At 46.1% G+C, this 16,543-nt stretch overlaps 1 protein-coding gene across 4 annotated transcripts in view; it reads right to left on the bottom strand.

Annotated features, from left to right (window-relative positions):
- The window catches only part of RGS3 (regulator of G protein signaling 3), a 155,237-nt gene that overhangs the window by 79,311 nt on the left and 59,383 nt on the right, over positions 1–16,543 (bottom strand). For all 4 annotated transcript variants that reach the window (XM_090021712.1, XM_090021713.1, XM_090021714.1 and 1 more), the window contains one exon: positions 14,813–14,896. In XM_090021712.1, coding sequence (XP_089877838.1) covers positions 14,813–14,896 — 84 coding nt within the window. The remainder of the gene's footprint in view (positions 1–14,812; positions 14,897–16,543) is intronic.

The following is a 16,543-nucleotide window of genomic DNA, read 5'->3' as shown; positions in this document are numbered from 1 at the left end:
AATGTACATTTTGAACTACTGTATAGGAATGCTACATATCAAGAATGTCCATTCATTCAGCTTGTATACTATATTACAATATTAAAATACAGCATGTACTAAATCTCAGTCAAATTAATATTGTATAGCATATAAACATCAAATGAAAATTAACAGAAACAAAGTCAAAATAAAACACAATTACTTTACCAAATCAAAACATGTTAACATTACTGTTGCAAAACAAGGTTTAAATTTTTTCTCCATCAATATTTTTCTTTTTAAGTCAACATATTCCTACAACACACTTCAGCATCAACAGAACTACAACTGTACCAGAAAATAGCACTGCTAGAATTTTTTTGACCACCTCTGCTCTAGTCTGTAAAACACATACCTACTTCATAAAAAATTGGAGTACTGTACAGGGAAAGCGAAGAGACATTTCAAATGTGATATTGTTTTTTGAAGGGCTTGATCTCAGATTCCTTCTTCAGCCCGGTTCTGCAGTAGCAGTTAGTCAGGCATATACTTAAATCATACCTTTGAGGTAAGGCAGGCTATTCAGCATAAGAAAGGCCATAGAAGCAAACCCTCAAACACCTGTGTAAAAATGGCTCCCACAGAACTAGTCCACCAACAACTTGAGAGTCAGATCTGCTGGGTTTACTGAATTAAGTAAGTTCTTACTACATCTAGTTAAAGCAGGGGGGAAATCTGCCAAAACTGGTTTCCCCTTTCCCAAAATTAAAACAATCTGACACCTGAAAAATTTATATGAGCCCTATTGGTGGCATAAAAAGGGAGGACATTTCCAAAAAACATTTTTTCCTTATCTTTTCAAGTTTCAACATACAGTCAACATTTCAAAATTATTTTCTGAGCAAGTCTAGCTTCTGCTGTTTCTTACTCCAGCCACCACGAAAAGTCAACACAACTGTGAGGCCAATATTCCTGGAGTCTTTCCTTGCTCATACAACCACTGACTACAGAGTTTTTAACAAATTACTGAATCCTTTGTTGACTGTAATATAAGCCAGAAAAAGCCATGCTTGGCTTTCATATCCCAGGATGAGTACAGGGCTGGCAGATATAATTAACTGTTTGTAATGCAGACCTGAGTAGGGACCAGAATTATAGGCTGAGTTCCACCATGCCAGGCACTGTACAAATGCATAACCAAAACACAGTGCTGCCCTGAGTTTACAATCAAGCATAAAGCAGAAGAGAATGGACCTGGACAGACATTTAGGGTCACAAGGAAACAAAGAGACAATAGCAATTAGCAGGATGTCTTAGCAGTGGTTGAGCCACAGTTAAGCCTTTGATAGGTATCACAAAAGAGAGCTTTAAAGAGGGACTTGAATGAGGATGAGTTGCTGATCTGGGCCTGGGCAAGCCCAGGGGTGAATGGTGGCAGAAGAAAACACAAGGCGGGTCTGAGGCCCTAGGCAGAGAGCCTCAAGGGACTGGTTGGCACAGTAGTAGCCAAACTATTACCGGTGCAATGGTGGGCGAGACAGGTCGCACCCCGAGGTTCCCCCCACAGCTGGATCCCTCCCCTCTGGTACTCCCGAGGCCTCCACCCAGCCAGAACCCACGGTTCCGGTCTCCATTCAGATGAACCCCTGGCTCCGGGCTGTGGGGGCCGCCTGGCACAACTCCAGGCCCATGGGATCAGGAGCACTGTAACCTCCCCTTGGGAGGTTTGCTCCATATTGTTCCAGATAGTGGAGCTCCAGACCACGGTGCAGAGGCTGTGTGACATCAGGGATGGCAAACAGAGATTGACTCCTACTGCCAGGCACTTCAACCAGGACAGATGAGCAACCTATGTCCCCTGCCAGGACCAGGGAGGCCAAGAGGCACTTCCATACTGTCCAGCGAGGGGGCTGGACAAAGTTCGTCTCTGGCCCCAAGGTTCACTGTACCAGGATCACCACCCCCGTGGATCTCTGCAACAGGTATGAACCTCTTGCAGCACCAGTAGAGCCTGCAGAGCTGCCAGCTACTGCAAGTGACCAAGAAACACAACCAGCTATCATCCCTAAGATGAAACACAGAGTGGTCATTGTGGGTGACTCCCTCCTAAGGGGGACAGAGGGTACAATATGTCGTCCCAACCCCTTAGCCCAGGAGGTCTGCTGCCTCCCGGGAGCCCATATCCAGTATGTGGCTGAGAGGATCTCAAAACTTATCCGGCTTTCCAGCCACTATCCTATGCTCCTTATCCATGTGGGCACAAACAGCATGACTCTAAGCAATCCCACGAGTGGCTACAGGGCTCTGGGAGCAGGGCTCAGGGAGTTGGGAGTGCAGGTGGGTTTTTCCTTGATCCTTTTGATGATGGGTCATGGGCTGAGGAGGGAGAGACAATCGAGGCAGTAAACAGAAGACTGTGGCACTGGTACCACCGTCAAGGCTTTCCCCTCTACAGCCACAGTCCACTCTTCAGAGAGAGAGGGAGTGGTCTGCTGGGAAGAGACAGCCTCCACCTCACTCCACTGGGGAAGAAGCTCTTCTCAGCCAGCATCTTATGTTTTGTGCATGCAGATGGTATGGAAAGGCCAGATCTGAGGTATGTTACGTGATAAAGAACCAGACATAAGCAGCCTTTACATGCTTCTTCCTACAGAGCTAGAACAATTGCAACCACTTCAGAAATGGCAGAAGCCAGCACTTCAGAACACTTCAAAAGTCAAAATTTTCTTAGCATTAGATACAGCATGGCGTAGCTGCTCTGGAGTGAGATCTTTTCTGGAGTATGTAGAGATAAAAAAACAAAACAAAGCAAAGTAAAGCAAATCTGGAATGCAAGCAAAATATTTCCTAATAATACTCAGATGTGCTGAATTCTACCCAGGGATACATACTCACAACTCCCACTCAGATCCAGGTGTGTTGTCCAGCTATTTGACAATCCAAGGGTCCTGAAGCAGGCAAGACCCACTGCTCTGATGGGAAACATTTTATTGCAAAAATAGTTTGGGCCTGGCTCTCTTCTTAGTGATGCTGGCAAAACCAGGAGCAATTCCACTGGATGCTTGTACATGCAACAAAATCGGTCTTTAAAGCAGCTTAATTGCCCTTTTCCACCACTTTAATGGCATTGCTGTTTACATGTTCGGCGGCATATTCCACTTTAATTTCATAACGATGCACACGTTCGGCAGCATATTTCGCTTTAAATGACTTTGCTTGTAAAACCCATCCAAGGTATTTTAGACTGATAAGTACAAAAGTGCAATAGTGCACAGGGCCCTAGAAACCCAGATGTGCTCAAGGGAGCTTTGGCTTGGAGGGCTTCCAGTGCCCTGTGCACCGTCTCCACTGCCTTCTCCTGCACGCACAGCCGCCCTACTACTGCCTTGCTGCTGTACCCCAGGTGCAAGCCAGCCCATTCCCCAGTGGTCCCAGACAGCAGGAAGGCAGTGGGGATGGTGCACAGGGTGCTGGAGCCTACCTGCCTCTCCTGCGGCCGAGAGGTGAGCTGCCAGCAGGCCAAGTGGCCCCTGAGCTGCGGGGGACCCCAGATCTTCCTTCCACGGCAGCAACGGCCCCCCAGGCAGCACCTGCCCACTAGCACCTGGCCCAGGCTGTCCTTGGAGGCTCTGCCACCATGGAGGGAAGCACTGGGCAGCCGGTCATACAGACAGCCTCAACTGAGGGAAAAAAAAGAAAAAAGCAGCAAGGAGCCTGATCTTTTTTTTTTTTTTTTTTCTCCCAGAGCCTGTTTGTCTGCCTGAGCTGCACAGGGCCTGGTGCTTCCCTCCACAGCTGTCGTGCCCCCTGAGACCACCTGGGCGAGCTGTTAGCGGGCAGGAGCTGCCTGGGGAAGCACCAGATTCTAGGAGGGGGGAAAAAAAGAAGATCAGGCTTTCACCCCTAGTTTCATTTTTTGTTCTCAGTTGATCCTGCCTGCACGAGCAGTGCCCAAGCAGGGTGCTAATGGGCAGGTGCCACCTGGGAGATGCCATCACTATGGAGGAAAGGACCAGAGTCCTCTGCAGCTCACAGACTGCTCAGCCCACCGGTACTTAGCCATTCCTCTACCCCCCACCACGGGAGAGAAAGGTGGGCTGGGGGGGCTGGGGGGGGGGATGGCGGGCAGCGGCACAGGGGTAAAAAAAAAAAAAAGAATCACTCACCGCTTTTTTTTTTCTTCTCATGGAGCTGGGGGGGAGGCATGTGGCATCACAGAAGTCCCTAAATTGAAACGGTGGGTTTTTAAACAACACAATTAAAAACCTACCATTTCAATTTAGGGAGAACTAAACCCCCATCGTGTGTACAAGTACCCACTGAAGTCAGTGAGTGTCAGGTCAGAATTAGGCTGTCTATCACATAGTCTAAGGAAGTACAAGGTCCCTGAAAGCAAAACTTTGAACTAGCAGAGTAAATATTCAAAAGGGGGGTAGTTTAATTTCTTCATAATTTATCTGGTGAGGCCTGAGCTGGCTCCCACATAGGAATGGAAAGATGTATGTGAGTGCAGCTCCCTGCTGTGCAATAATCTTGAAATTTATTTTTCTCCAAGACACAGTGGAAAGCTGGCTCTGGCCCACTAGTGTTATAAATAGTGGCAGTGGATCTCTGGCCAGGCACAAAGCCATTAAGCAAAGTCAGTGATTAAACCACATGGCAGGTTGTAGCCAGAGTGTCCACGGGAAAGGAAGTCTCTAAACTGCTAAATCCACTTGAAAATCCCAGATCTACTAATAGAATGGGGTTCACAGAGAGTCTTTGTAGCAGGAATAATAAAATCTCCAGATAAATTCACTTTGTTTGTAAAGACACAAGCCCAGTGGTGTGGAGAAAAGAATAGTGGGACAGGGTAGCCTTCAAGATGAGCAGAAACCATTTTATCAAAAATAGGAAAGATGAGAGCAGGAAAACGTAAGCAGGCTCTGCCTGCTTCCGAAACTCTAGGTCTATAAAACCGCTGGACAGCACCCCTTGGCACGGGGTATTATTAGGAAAAGCTTTGATTGTGTTCCAGGTCTGTATGTTTCCTCCACACGCTCCAGAAAAGACCCCAGTATAACATCCATCAGGTGCAGTGAAACAATTTAGTATCAGTAACAGGGGAGAGCTCCATGGAGAATTCTTTTATCATGTTCACAGAATAATTTGTAAAGTGCCTCCGATTGTTTCTGAAAACCAGTGAGAGAGATTTAAGGCATTACCATGAATGGATCAGCAGGCAGCCCATATATGTGGTATATAAGGTTCATATCCCACCATAAAAAGGAAAATGATTGACGTGGAAAGAAAAGGCTGTTGTGAAGGAAGAGATTATTTCCAGCCTTGCTTAGGGGAATTGCAAGTGGCTAGATCCAGATTTTTCTGGGGACACAAGTAAACTTTAGGGAGGAAAAAAAATCCATGGAAAAGAGTCTAGCCAGCTCCAAAAATAACAATGGCCAGCTTGGTGGAGAGTATTACTGAATTATATTTAACTTGGGAAACTGACAAATTCAGCTCTTAGCTGAAGTAAATGTCGAATGAAATACATTCCCTAGCTGCAAATCTGCTACTATTCCCTTCCCTTTAAAACTCCTGCCCAAGTGCTAATTTTACTGGATAAAAGTTATGCTGCTGTCTGGATGGTGGCCTCATTTACAAATGCCAGTGACAACTTCTCTAAAAACACTGCATAGCTGCCCCCATCCTCCACTACAGCAGAAGACAAAAGCTTATTTTTTTACTTTTGCATCAGATCCTCTGTTCAACCACATGCCGACAGAGCAAAGCATCAGTGCAAGAAGAGGTATGATTAAAACCCCTCTCGTTTACTGGGGGCTTGAAACAAGAACATAAAATAAATACCAGAGCAGGAAAATACACATCAGGGAACTGGGGAAAAAGTGTACTGCAGCCTTTTAGGCTGCAGAGAGATTGTTTCTACCCACAAATCCTAACAGGGTAAGAGAGGAGCAGGGCTGAACAACTGCTGGGGCTGTTACAAATCTCATCAAGAAGGAAGCTGCAATGGGGGGAAACAGCCATGCTTCATTAAGACACATGAAGCAGGGGGAAAACCCACCTCCAGACACCAACAAAATAAATTCTAGGCCCCTTGGCATAAAGAGCAGCTCCCATTTCCACCATTATGTATCTGCCACAATGAATCAGCAAAGAATGCCCTGGCCGTTTTCAGGCATGTTCAACACCTGCTAATTAGATGATTAACTAGTCCAGGAATGCTCAGCCCCTAGGGCCCTGTCATCTGGCCCACAGGACTCCCCCACAGATCAGTTCTCAACCTCCTTAGACTCAGGGCACCCCTCATTAGACTAAAGGCATCCCTTGGAAAATACTAGCTCTGAGGTTTCTCTGTTATTTTTCCAGTCAAGAAATGAGTGAAAGTTTTCTGTTGCAAAGAACTAGGAAAGACCACAAGTCAGAAAATGTTTTTGACACTACAGATTCCTTTTTGATATCACGGGACGTGCCCCAACATGCAGAGGCCTGCATTTCCAGGGGCACAAAAAGCAGCGGCACACATTTGTGCCACTGCTTTTTGTGCCCCTGCCAGGGCATGCCCCTGCACATGCACTCCAGCACACGCCAAATTGTCTCAGATGGGGTAAGGGAGGCTGGAGCTAGCACATATGCTAACCCTAGCAGCCTTACCTAGGGTCCTACGGGCCTCCCAGGGCAGCAGAAGCATGAATCCAGCCACAAGAAGCCTGGCCGGCAGCCAGAGCATGGTTCTAGATAGCCAGTCTCTGTTTCTGGCAGCGCATGTTACTGCCACATGCGCCGTGCCACTTTTGGCGGCAGTTTTTTGTTTGATACCAGGACAACCTGGTATCAAATTTTAGCACCATGCTGCAAATTTGTAGCTTGACGCACAGTTACACATTTACTGCGTGTGGTTTCTGGCGCCACAAGCGGGTTTGAGGCACTGCAAACCTCACATATGGTCTCATCTGGGTGCACTCTGCAGGTTTATCTTTGTGAATCACATGTAGGTGTTAGGGATGTATTTCCCAGCCATGTTGGTCTGAGACAAAAAGAAATGCAAAACTCTAGACCAAAAGTTCTAGAGTTTTGCATTTCATGTAGGTGTTGGCACACCTAGCAATGCTAATATTATACGATACCCTTCAAAGTACCTTGTGGCATCCCAGGGATCAGAATCATGTATCTGTTCCAATGTCTTGTATAACACAGGCCAGAAAAATCTACCACTGACTTCTGTGTCAAGCCTGTATGCCTAATTGATCTAGGGCAGATCTCTTAGAAAAAGACAGCCAGTCTTGAGACTGATCCACTCACAGATTTTGTATTCATGAAGCAATACTTGTTCCTATGCTCATAAGACTGTACTGAGGCAACCCTGAAAATTGAATACTTTTGTATCAGGATAAAGATCTTTATTATTAGTATAGTACAATTGGTACAAAAAGTATATGTAGTCAAGCCTGTGATGGAAAGACTTGAAGTTATGGAGGATCCACCACATTGTTACGTAAGTTCTTCTAATAATCAGTTACCCTTGCTTAACAGCATATGCCTTCTTACTAGCCTAAATTTCCCTAGCTTCCAGCCTCCAGCTATACCTTTGCTGAATCATGACACTTACCCCTCTGTACTTACAGGGTCTGTCTGCACTGCATCCCCAGGGCTGCCAGGAATGTCCATGCTGGAGCGTGCCCTACCCCCCTGCTCCCACTTGCCAAGCCTGGAAATGCAGAAATAAAGACACCTTAGGGGAGCCCCCAGGGCCGCTCCCCAGGTGTCTGTCTCTGGCCTGCTCGACAGCAACAGTGGAGGGCTTCCTCAGAGCAGCTTCACCTCAGCATTTCCAGATTTGAAACACAGGAGCAGGAAAAAGTGATTTGGATGTGCTTGTGAGTGGATGCCCCAGGTGGCTCCAGTGAAGCAGAGTAGACATACCCTTAGACTGCCACTTCTTGACACCCTCTTGGATAAACTAAATGGATGGAATATCCAAAATCTATCCCTATCAAGTAGATTTTCCAACTCTTGAACCAGTCTCTGTCAAGGGGAATTGTCAGAGAATCCTCCTTTGTCCTGATGGGGGATTCAGCACCTCACCTTGCTCCCTCAGAACAGATATTTTAGCCTCTGGACCACTTGGGCAGGAAGCAGTTTGAGAATCAAGATGAGTTCTGCTGTGGCTACTGTCATCCTCCTCCTCAAGAACTGGCTCATTTTGCCATTCAAAGATTTAATTTATGCACTTGCATAACTTAATGGTGTAAAGGTCCTGAGAGCCCTAAGTTTGAAAACCCCCACAAACAGTAAAGTCTAGGCAGATCCTCACATGAATCTGCTTAATACTAGCTTCACCCAGCACCCTTTATACATGGCACTGTACAACAAAGCATAAGGAAGAGACTCCTTACAGAGCTGGGGGCAGTCCATGCTCTCCTACAACCAGAGGGGAGATGAGAAAGATAATACTGAAACGACACAAAGCTACAAGATAGGTTCTTCATGGAAAGTCTGTAGAGAAGCACCTGGGAGGAGACTGAAAAGTAGATGGGGAAGAGTGGGAGTGACTGTGACAGAGAGGCTGGAACTAGAAAGCCAGGGATGGGGTAGAAGGAAAAGATATGGTGCGGGTGGGTAACTGGCAGGCAGAGGATAGGTGTGTGGGGGTGTGACATGGATGGGGTGGGAGGCAGGTTTATCAACTGGATGGTGTATAGCATAAGTGTGACTGAGGTGACTGCATGTCAGAGGGAAGAAGGGCTGTGAAGGTAAGTGACAGATAGAGGGATGTGGGGTGGTGCATAAGAATGTGAGGAAGGAGGGGAGGGCAGAGATGGGAAGGGACTGGTGACTATATTTGAAGGTAAGAGGACAGGGAGATTCAAGGGACAGGAAGGTGGGAGATGAGGGTGAGTGAGCATGAGTGTACTAGGGAGGCTAGATGGAGAGGACAAGGAGGTAGGGATGGTGTGTGGAGGTAAGTGTGGCAGGAAAAGGGTTGGGAGGATAAGTTAGGGATACAGGAGATATGTAGGCATGAGTGTGACATTGAGAGCAGATGAGAAGAGGGGCTGGGATGTGGGCCAGGAAGGTTTGCAAGACTGAATGCGACAAGGAGAGGGATGGGAAGGGCAAGGGAAAGGTGAACTGTACTGGATTGCCAGCCCTAATCCTAAGTATTTAGGGAGGGTGGGTGGCAGGATACTGCCATGAGCTACACTTCCCGAGAACCAGGTTTGCAAATATCTTTGCTAGAGTCCAGGGGTCTGATCTGACCCACTGTAGTGGGCACTCCACTCCACACAGAGACCTGTCACACCCCTGCCTCTTCAGAGGTGCTTTGTTCCTAAACCTACATCTGGTTTTAAGGAGAAATGCAAAGGGGAAAAAAAAAAACCCTGCTTGTGTGGAGAGTTCATGGGACAGTAGCCTAAACCCACATCATTCCTGGTGCTTCTGGGATGGAGGTGTTGCAAGTCTGTCCTGAATTCATTTCTCTGCTGGGAAGAGGAGTGGGAACAGGGAGAAGAAAAGAGGGGTGGGAAAGAGTATTTCCCATGACAGTTGAGCAGCTGAAGGCAGGGAAGATTTGCACCTCAGAGACTAACCAAGTCAGAGATGCACAGCCTAAGATTTCCTGTGCAGTGACTTACTTTATTAAATGCCTTTATGTACACCACAGCTGTGCAATGGGAGGCCCACAAGTTACCTGCAGCCCACAAGGAGTTAAATGGAGGGTCCAGCAGCAAAAGCAGTTTCTCCAGTCTCCCTCTGGTTTCTCCCTTCCCATACAAGGGGGCAGGGTGGTATAACCTGGCACAGCCTGCAGTGCTGTAGGGGCCTGAAGCTGGGGAGTGCCTGAGAGGTGCAAAGCAGCAGGGGAGCTTAGGGTGAGGGGAAGCACCTGGGCACACAGTGGAGTAGGGAGGGCAGGGGCAGCAGAAAGACACGTGGTGCAGCAGGGGTGGCCCCCACTGCAGGCCAGGCCCCCACTGGTGCAGCCCATGGGATACATGGCCCTTGTCCACTTAGAAGTTGAACAAGCCTGAGGTACACTACAGATGGTCCAGACAAAACAAAGACCCTCTGCACAACAGGATCCTCTAGCACGAAAGGCTGGCTGAAGGGATTTTGGAAGAATATAAAAGTGGGAATTGCAGTAAAGTCTAGACAGGATGTGATTAAAGTCTGAACGAGTGCACCAATGGGCAGGTTCTGGCAGGTCTCCAGAGACAGAAACAGTCACTCCCTCAGGAGGTGGAAGAGATTAAGCATGGTGTAAAGGAAGGTCCCCAAGCTCACAGTTTGGAGGTGCTAAGTTACATCCAAGCAAAGTGGTGATGAGAGAGTCAAGGCAGAAAGACAAAAGGGTTTGGGTTTTTTTAATTTATGATGCAAGATTTTAGTCTGCAGCATGGCTTCCCCGTCCTGAATGACTCAGAAGTAGAGCGAAATCCAGCCAACCACAGCTAATCTGCAGCTGCAAAGGAGTGGTACCTCCAGCTGGAATAGGCCCGTGAAGAAAGACAGATGGAAGAGAAAAGAGAATGGAAGACTTCACAGAAGAATGGAAAGAGTGCACAAGAAATGAAAAGGTATGGCAGAACATGGAGAATGATACAGCTGCACTGAAATCAAGCCTGATGTGGGGAGAAGGATCCTTGACTATAGTAGAGAGTTAAACTCTGACTGTGGCCAAACGGCAGTGCCTTTTTCGCCTCAGTCTTCACAGGCAAGGTCAGCTCCCAAACTACTGCACTGGGCAGCACAGTTTGGGAAGGAAGTGAACAGCTGACAGTGACAAAAGAACAGGTTTGGGGCTGTTTAGAAAAGCTGGACACATATATAAGTCCATGGGGCTAGATGAGATTCACCTGAGGATGCTGAGGGAGTTGGCTGATGAGACTGCAGAGCCACCAGCCTTCACCTTTGAAAACTCATGGCGATCAGGAGAGGTCCAAGATGATTAGAAAGGGGCAAACATAGTGCCCATATTTAAGAAAGTGAAAAAGGAGGATCCAGGGAACTACAGAGATCTACAGCAGAGATCAGTCTGCTTCACCTCAGTCCTTGGAAAATTCAGAGCAGATCCTCAAAGAATCCATTTCTAAGCACTTGGTGGAGAAAAAGGTGATTAGGAACAGTCAGTGTAGATTCACCAAGGGCAAATCATGCCTGACCAACCTGACTGCCTTCTATAACAAAAGGACTGGTTCTGTAGACATGGGGAGACCAATGGATGTGATATACCTTGATTTTAGCAAGGCTCTCAAAATGGTCTCCCACAACGTTCCTGCAGGCAAGCTAAGGAAGTGCATGCTGGATGAATGGACTGTAAGGTGGATAGAAAACTGGCTGAAGTATCGGGCTCAGAAAGTAGTAATCAATGGCTCAGTATCTAGTTGGGCCAGTCCTGGGGCCAGTTTTGTTCAATGTCTTCATCAATGACCTGGAAGATGGCAGAGAGTGCACCTTCAGCAAGTTTGCAGATGACAGCACTACCGGAAGGATGTGGACAAATTGGAGAGAGTCCAGTGGAGGGCAACAAAAAGGGTTAGAGGACTGGGGCACATGACGTCTGAGGAGAGGATGAGGGAACTTAGTCTAGAGAAGAGAAGCCTGAGAGGGGATTTAATAGCAGCCTTCAGCATGAGTGTCTGGTGCCTCTTGAGTCAAGGTGGGGCATGTGCTCCTCCCCTCCCCCCGACACCAGTCAGCGCCTGGGGGGGAGGGGGTCCCCTGGTGGCCAATCCCACTAGCTGCGGCTGATCTCATTCACAGGAAAAGTGGCCGCACTGTTTCTGGAACTCCCCCAGCTGCTTCCGGAAGTGCGGCCACTTTCGCTGGCGGCCCTGCTTCCCGGCTGGCGCTCGCAGGGGGGGCACTGGTGCTCCCGCCTGTCCCCCTGCCCGCTGGCTAAACAGGAAGTGCAGCCTGACAGGGGATACACCAGTGCTCTCAGGGGGTGCACATGCAACCCCATGCCCCCCCATGCATCGCCCCTGGCCTTCAGCTACCTGAAGGGGGGTTTGAAGGAGGATGGAGCTGAACTGTTTTCTGTGGTTGCAGATGACAGAACAAGGAGCGCTGGTCTGAAGTTGCACCAAGGGAAATTTAGGTTAGATATTAGGAAGAATTTTCTCACTAGGAGGGTAGTAACACACTGGAACAGATTACCCAGAGAGGTGGTGGAAGCTCCATCCTTGCAGGTTTTTAAGACCCAGCTAGACAAAGTTTTGGCTGAGATGATCTAGTTCAGGATGGTCCTACTCTGAGCAGGGGGTTGGACTAGATGACCTCTTATGGTCCTTTCCAACCCTAAATTTCTACAATTCTATGATAAACCAAATGAACAAATGCAGACTGGGGGATCAATAGCTAGGTAACAGTACTGAATCACAAACCAACATAAGACAGCACTGTGATCTATTGGGTGGGGGGAAGCAAATGCCATTTGCAGCTGCATTAATCAGAGTTTTTCTATGCGAGACTCAAGGGGTGAAAAGAACCACTTTACTCAGCTCTTTGTAGCTGTAAGAAGCATAGGACAATGGAACAAGGTGCCTAGGGAAACTGTGGCATGCCCTGCACTTGGAGGTTTTCAAGAATACACTATTAAACTTCCGTCTGGGATGATCTAGGAACACCAAGTCGTACATCTGTTCAGAGCTTGGACTGGATGACCCTGGAGATCCCTTGCAACCCTATGATTCTGTACCACTGTACGGTATGTTGACTTCAAACGTTTCAGATTCAGTGTCTTATAAGATACCAGGGTCTAAAGCAGATGCCTCTGTTCCACTGAGAAGAAAGATTTCCAACTTCCCAGAGAGAACACAGAACATGTGTTTCCTGCCTGCAAAGTTCTAGAAAAGCAGTCCTCCCAAATGCCACGTGAGAAAGCCATACTTTAGAAGGCTAAGTGATGTCCAAATTCTCCTTTATTTCTGTAACGCAGGTTCAGGACCACTTCTAGATGCCACTGTGTGCTGTGCCAAACGAGTCAGCCCAGTCTTCCAAAGCAGCTGCTGTCTTCTTGCTCACTCTCACCTCATACTCTTATTTATCCATTGTTCCTAGTTATATCCCTTGCCCTTTCCCCCATGGCCCGATATACATAGATATTATGGCATCAAGCCCAGCACTCCTCCCATCCATCTCCGTCATACTCATGGTCAGAGTGCTACAGTCCCTGACCATGGAGACACCACCGACTTTGATGTCCTCTTTCAGTCCCGCACCCATTGCCTGGACATCATGAAACTCTGATGTCCTCATTCTGAAATATCTCTGATGTCTGCAGCAGTGTACTCAAAATGGCTAATAAATAACAAAATCCCAACATGCCCATCTATGTGTGTCTATGTATTACTGTTCCCAATTCATTGTCTCCCTCACAAGCCTGACATAGCAACTACAGTGACTTGAGTTATCTTACATTTTACTGTTTCTACTAACCTCTGAAGCACATCTGAAGTTAAACAAATGAAAGTGGCCTACAATGAGCACCATGACTTCAATTAGACATTTCTCCATGGAGGGAAATGCCACAATATTTCCAAACCATCATGAAGAAACTACACTCACAACGCTGTGCCTATTTGATTTCACACAGATCTATGCGTATTTGAGGGCTCCTTGGGGAATATTTAGGTCTAGAAATCTCAGGGTTGTAAAGGGTATCGGGGCAGATGAGTACTTTATTTGCAAATCAGCAACAACTTTCCCAAACGAATGACACATTTTCCATTTACTTTCATAGGGAGACCAGTGAAGCAAATCAAGCATACAGAGGGGTTATATATTCTGGAAACCACAAAGAAATATCAGTCACTTAATGAAACAAAACTACATATATATGAGTGAGCCCACTTAGACAGTTTTATGCCACTGAACAGGAAGGAATGAGGTGGTGTGTCCTGGGATTCTACAACCAGTCACACAAAAATATATTATATAATAAGTACTTGAACAGTAAGTGTAAAGTTCTTCATTGGCTCCATGGACACAACAGTATTGTGTATGGTCTAACAAATCTTGATACTCATGTTAAATGGGCAGGACAAAAAGGGTGCCTCACAATGGGTTTCAAGGAAGGTCATGTAAGACAAAATGTAGTAAGCCCCACACTTTCACAATAGGCAGAGGCAGGATCCCAGTGAAGCTCCCAGGTTCCAGTGCCTCAACAGAAGTTGAAAGGAACTGCAATTTTAGTCTCACGTACTTCTTTTCTGCAACCGCTAAACTTTGGATCCAAACAAAGGCAAATAATAATGTCAACCAAAAATCACCATATTCCTTTCATTTGGATGTTGTGGCTTCTGTTGAAACATAAGCAGGCTTGACCTGTTTGCCAAGACTTTACATGTCCCTTCTGATGGTGCTGAAGGGAAACAAGATGCACCAGGCAAAAGGAGAAAGGGGTTAAGGAGATGGCATATTTCCCCTCTCATGTCTTAGACCTACAAAGAGAATTGTAGCAAAGGCTATGCCTGGCTTCTATGGAACCTAATTTTGCAATCTTCCCTTTCATCCCCTCAGTCCTGTGAGCCTGATCCTGATTTGACAAATATGCAGAGGGAAAAATACCCCGGCTTTTAGGCAAGTGACTGGATTTGCCCTATACAGTCTTATCTGTGTTGACATGAGAGACAACGAGGGAAAGAATAGATTTCTAGCAATTGCCAAGCTGTGTCATTTAGTTTATCACATGGTAAACTGGCTATAAGGTTTTCTGAATTTCACTGTAATAAAGGCATTTAAAAGTCAAACACTTACACTTTCAATCTAGCATGTTAAAAGGTGTGGAAACATATTCAGAAAGCATCAGCTCAGTACCCATGTTAAAAGCAACAGAAAATCTCACCTTTATAGTTTTGCTTCTGCCCTCATGAAGCAGCAACTCCTCTGACAAAAGAAGAGTCCGTGCTGGGTTGCAAAGATCAAGAGGCTGAAGATTTAAAGGTTAAAAAAAAAAAAAAGGATTCAAAATTTTAATTCACAAGGAGAAGGCTTCCTATGAAAATTCAATTCCACCCATGAAATGCACTTCATCTTCAGCTTAGTATGAAAACCACTAGAAGTGAAACAATCAGAAGGTACCTTACAACTGCACAACTCTCAAGGATGGAAAGTCTGCAGTCCAGCTAAGCGATAAAAGGAAAAAAAAAAAAAGCCTTACACTTAACACCTACGTCATGTGGAGCTATAAAAAGACTATCAGCTGCTTCTGCTTCTTTGTACATTAATTCCGCAAAGTGTGGGCTCGGTGATGTCCGCTCATTGAGCAGGAAGCCCAACCACAACAGTAGCCCATCAAACTGTCATCTACCTTCAGACAAGAATAGGGGTGGTTACACATTTGTAATTGATTCATTTCATTAGAAAGATGAAAAGGCCCTGAGAGGCATCTCTTCTCTCCTTCCAGGCTGTAGTGGACTTTGGGCTACAAAGCTAAACCTTTGGGACAACTCAGTTTGACACTAAATTAACTGGAGAACTAAACAAACATTGATTGCCCTGATTACCATACAGTAAGTGCAAAAACAGCTCTCAGATGACATCATCCAAAAGAGAATTCGTAAGGGCATGTGATTGGATGTGACTAGGATACAACTTGAGAGCTTACACAATGAAATTTTGTAAAACAAAGCCAAAAAAGCTAAGCTCAATAAATACAATCTCACTAATGTCAGCAAAAACTTTATTATGGGAACATTATAGAGTCAAACCAAGAATCACTATTTTGGAAAGGCAGTAAAACAACCACAGAATCCCAACTGTGTTCTTAAGTCATGAATGCAACCACTGCTGGAGCACGATGAATTCAGCTAAACCATGCACTGCACAATGGATCAGTGGTTGTGTCAGGCAAGCCAGCGATACAGAAAGAAACTGGTTTTAAAAATCAGATAGTGGAACTTACTGGCAGCTTTCACCCCAAAACCTTTGCAATGAGTCCACAAGAAGAGTACTTTCAAAATGTCATTCTGAATTAAGCCTATAGCTCTGAACTCCACCTGGAGAAGATGACTTCATATAGTACGTGAGGATCTGATTACCTTCTCTTTCATCATTCTGGCGATAGTCAGCTTTCTCAAGATGCCACACAGCTATTCACCTTCACTATGTTCTCTAAAGATTTGTCTACATTACAAAAAATTGAAAAATCTGAAAAAATCCTATTGTTATGCATTGATGCAGCTGGACTAGGATTAGCAAAACCAGGCACATGGAAGTAGAACAATCTCCGACAGATACAGTTGTTTTTAACAGTGTGGGAGACTTATCTGCACATACAGAATTATGTCAAAACTGGGGTCAAATCCAGGCCTTTTCCATTTTGAGGATCTGGCCATGTACAATATCCAAGCAGGAGGCACTAAGAACAGAGCAGGAATCTCCAAACCAGCTATTCCCACTAAATCATATCTAAATTATGAGACAGTTGTTTTTTTGGAATTGAGAAGGTGGAGTCCCCCTCTTTCACCCCACAATCCCCTTATACACTGGTACCCCTCTTAATATGGTTTGATTTGAGGGTTGTCAAGTGGCATAACTAAATTAGTTTCGGTGACTCTTCAGCTATAGGCAGAAG

The sequence above is a fragment of the Crocodylus siamensis genome, chromosome 11 (assembly GCF_052110815.1).
Source record: "Crocodylus siamensis isolate JL-2025a chromosome 11, ASM5211081v1, whole genome shotgun sequence".
Classification (NCBI taxonomy): Eukaryota; Metazoa; Chordata; order Crocodylia; family Crocodylidae; genus Crocodylus; species Crocodylus siamensis.
This window is presented reverse-complemented; position numbering and strand designations above follow the sequence as displayed.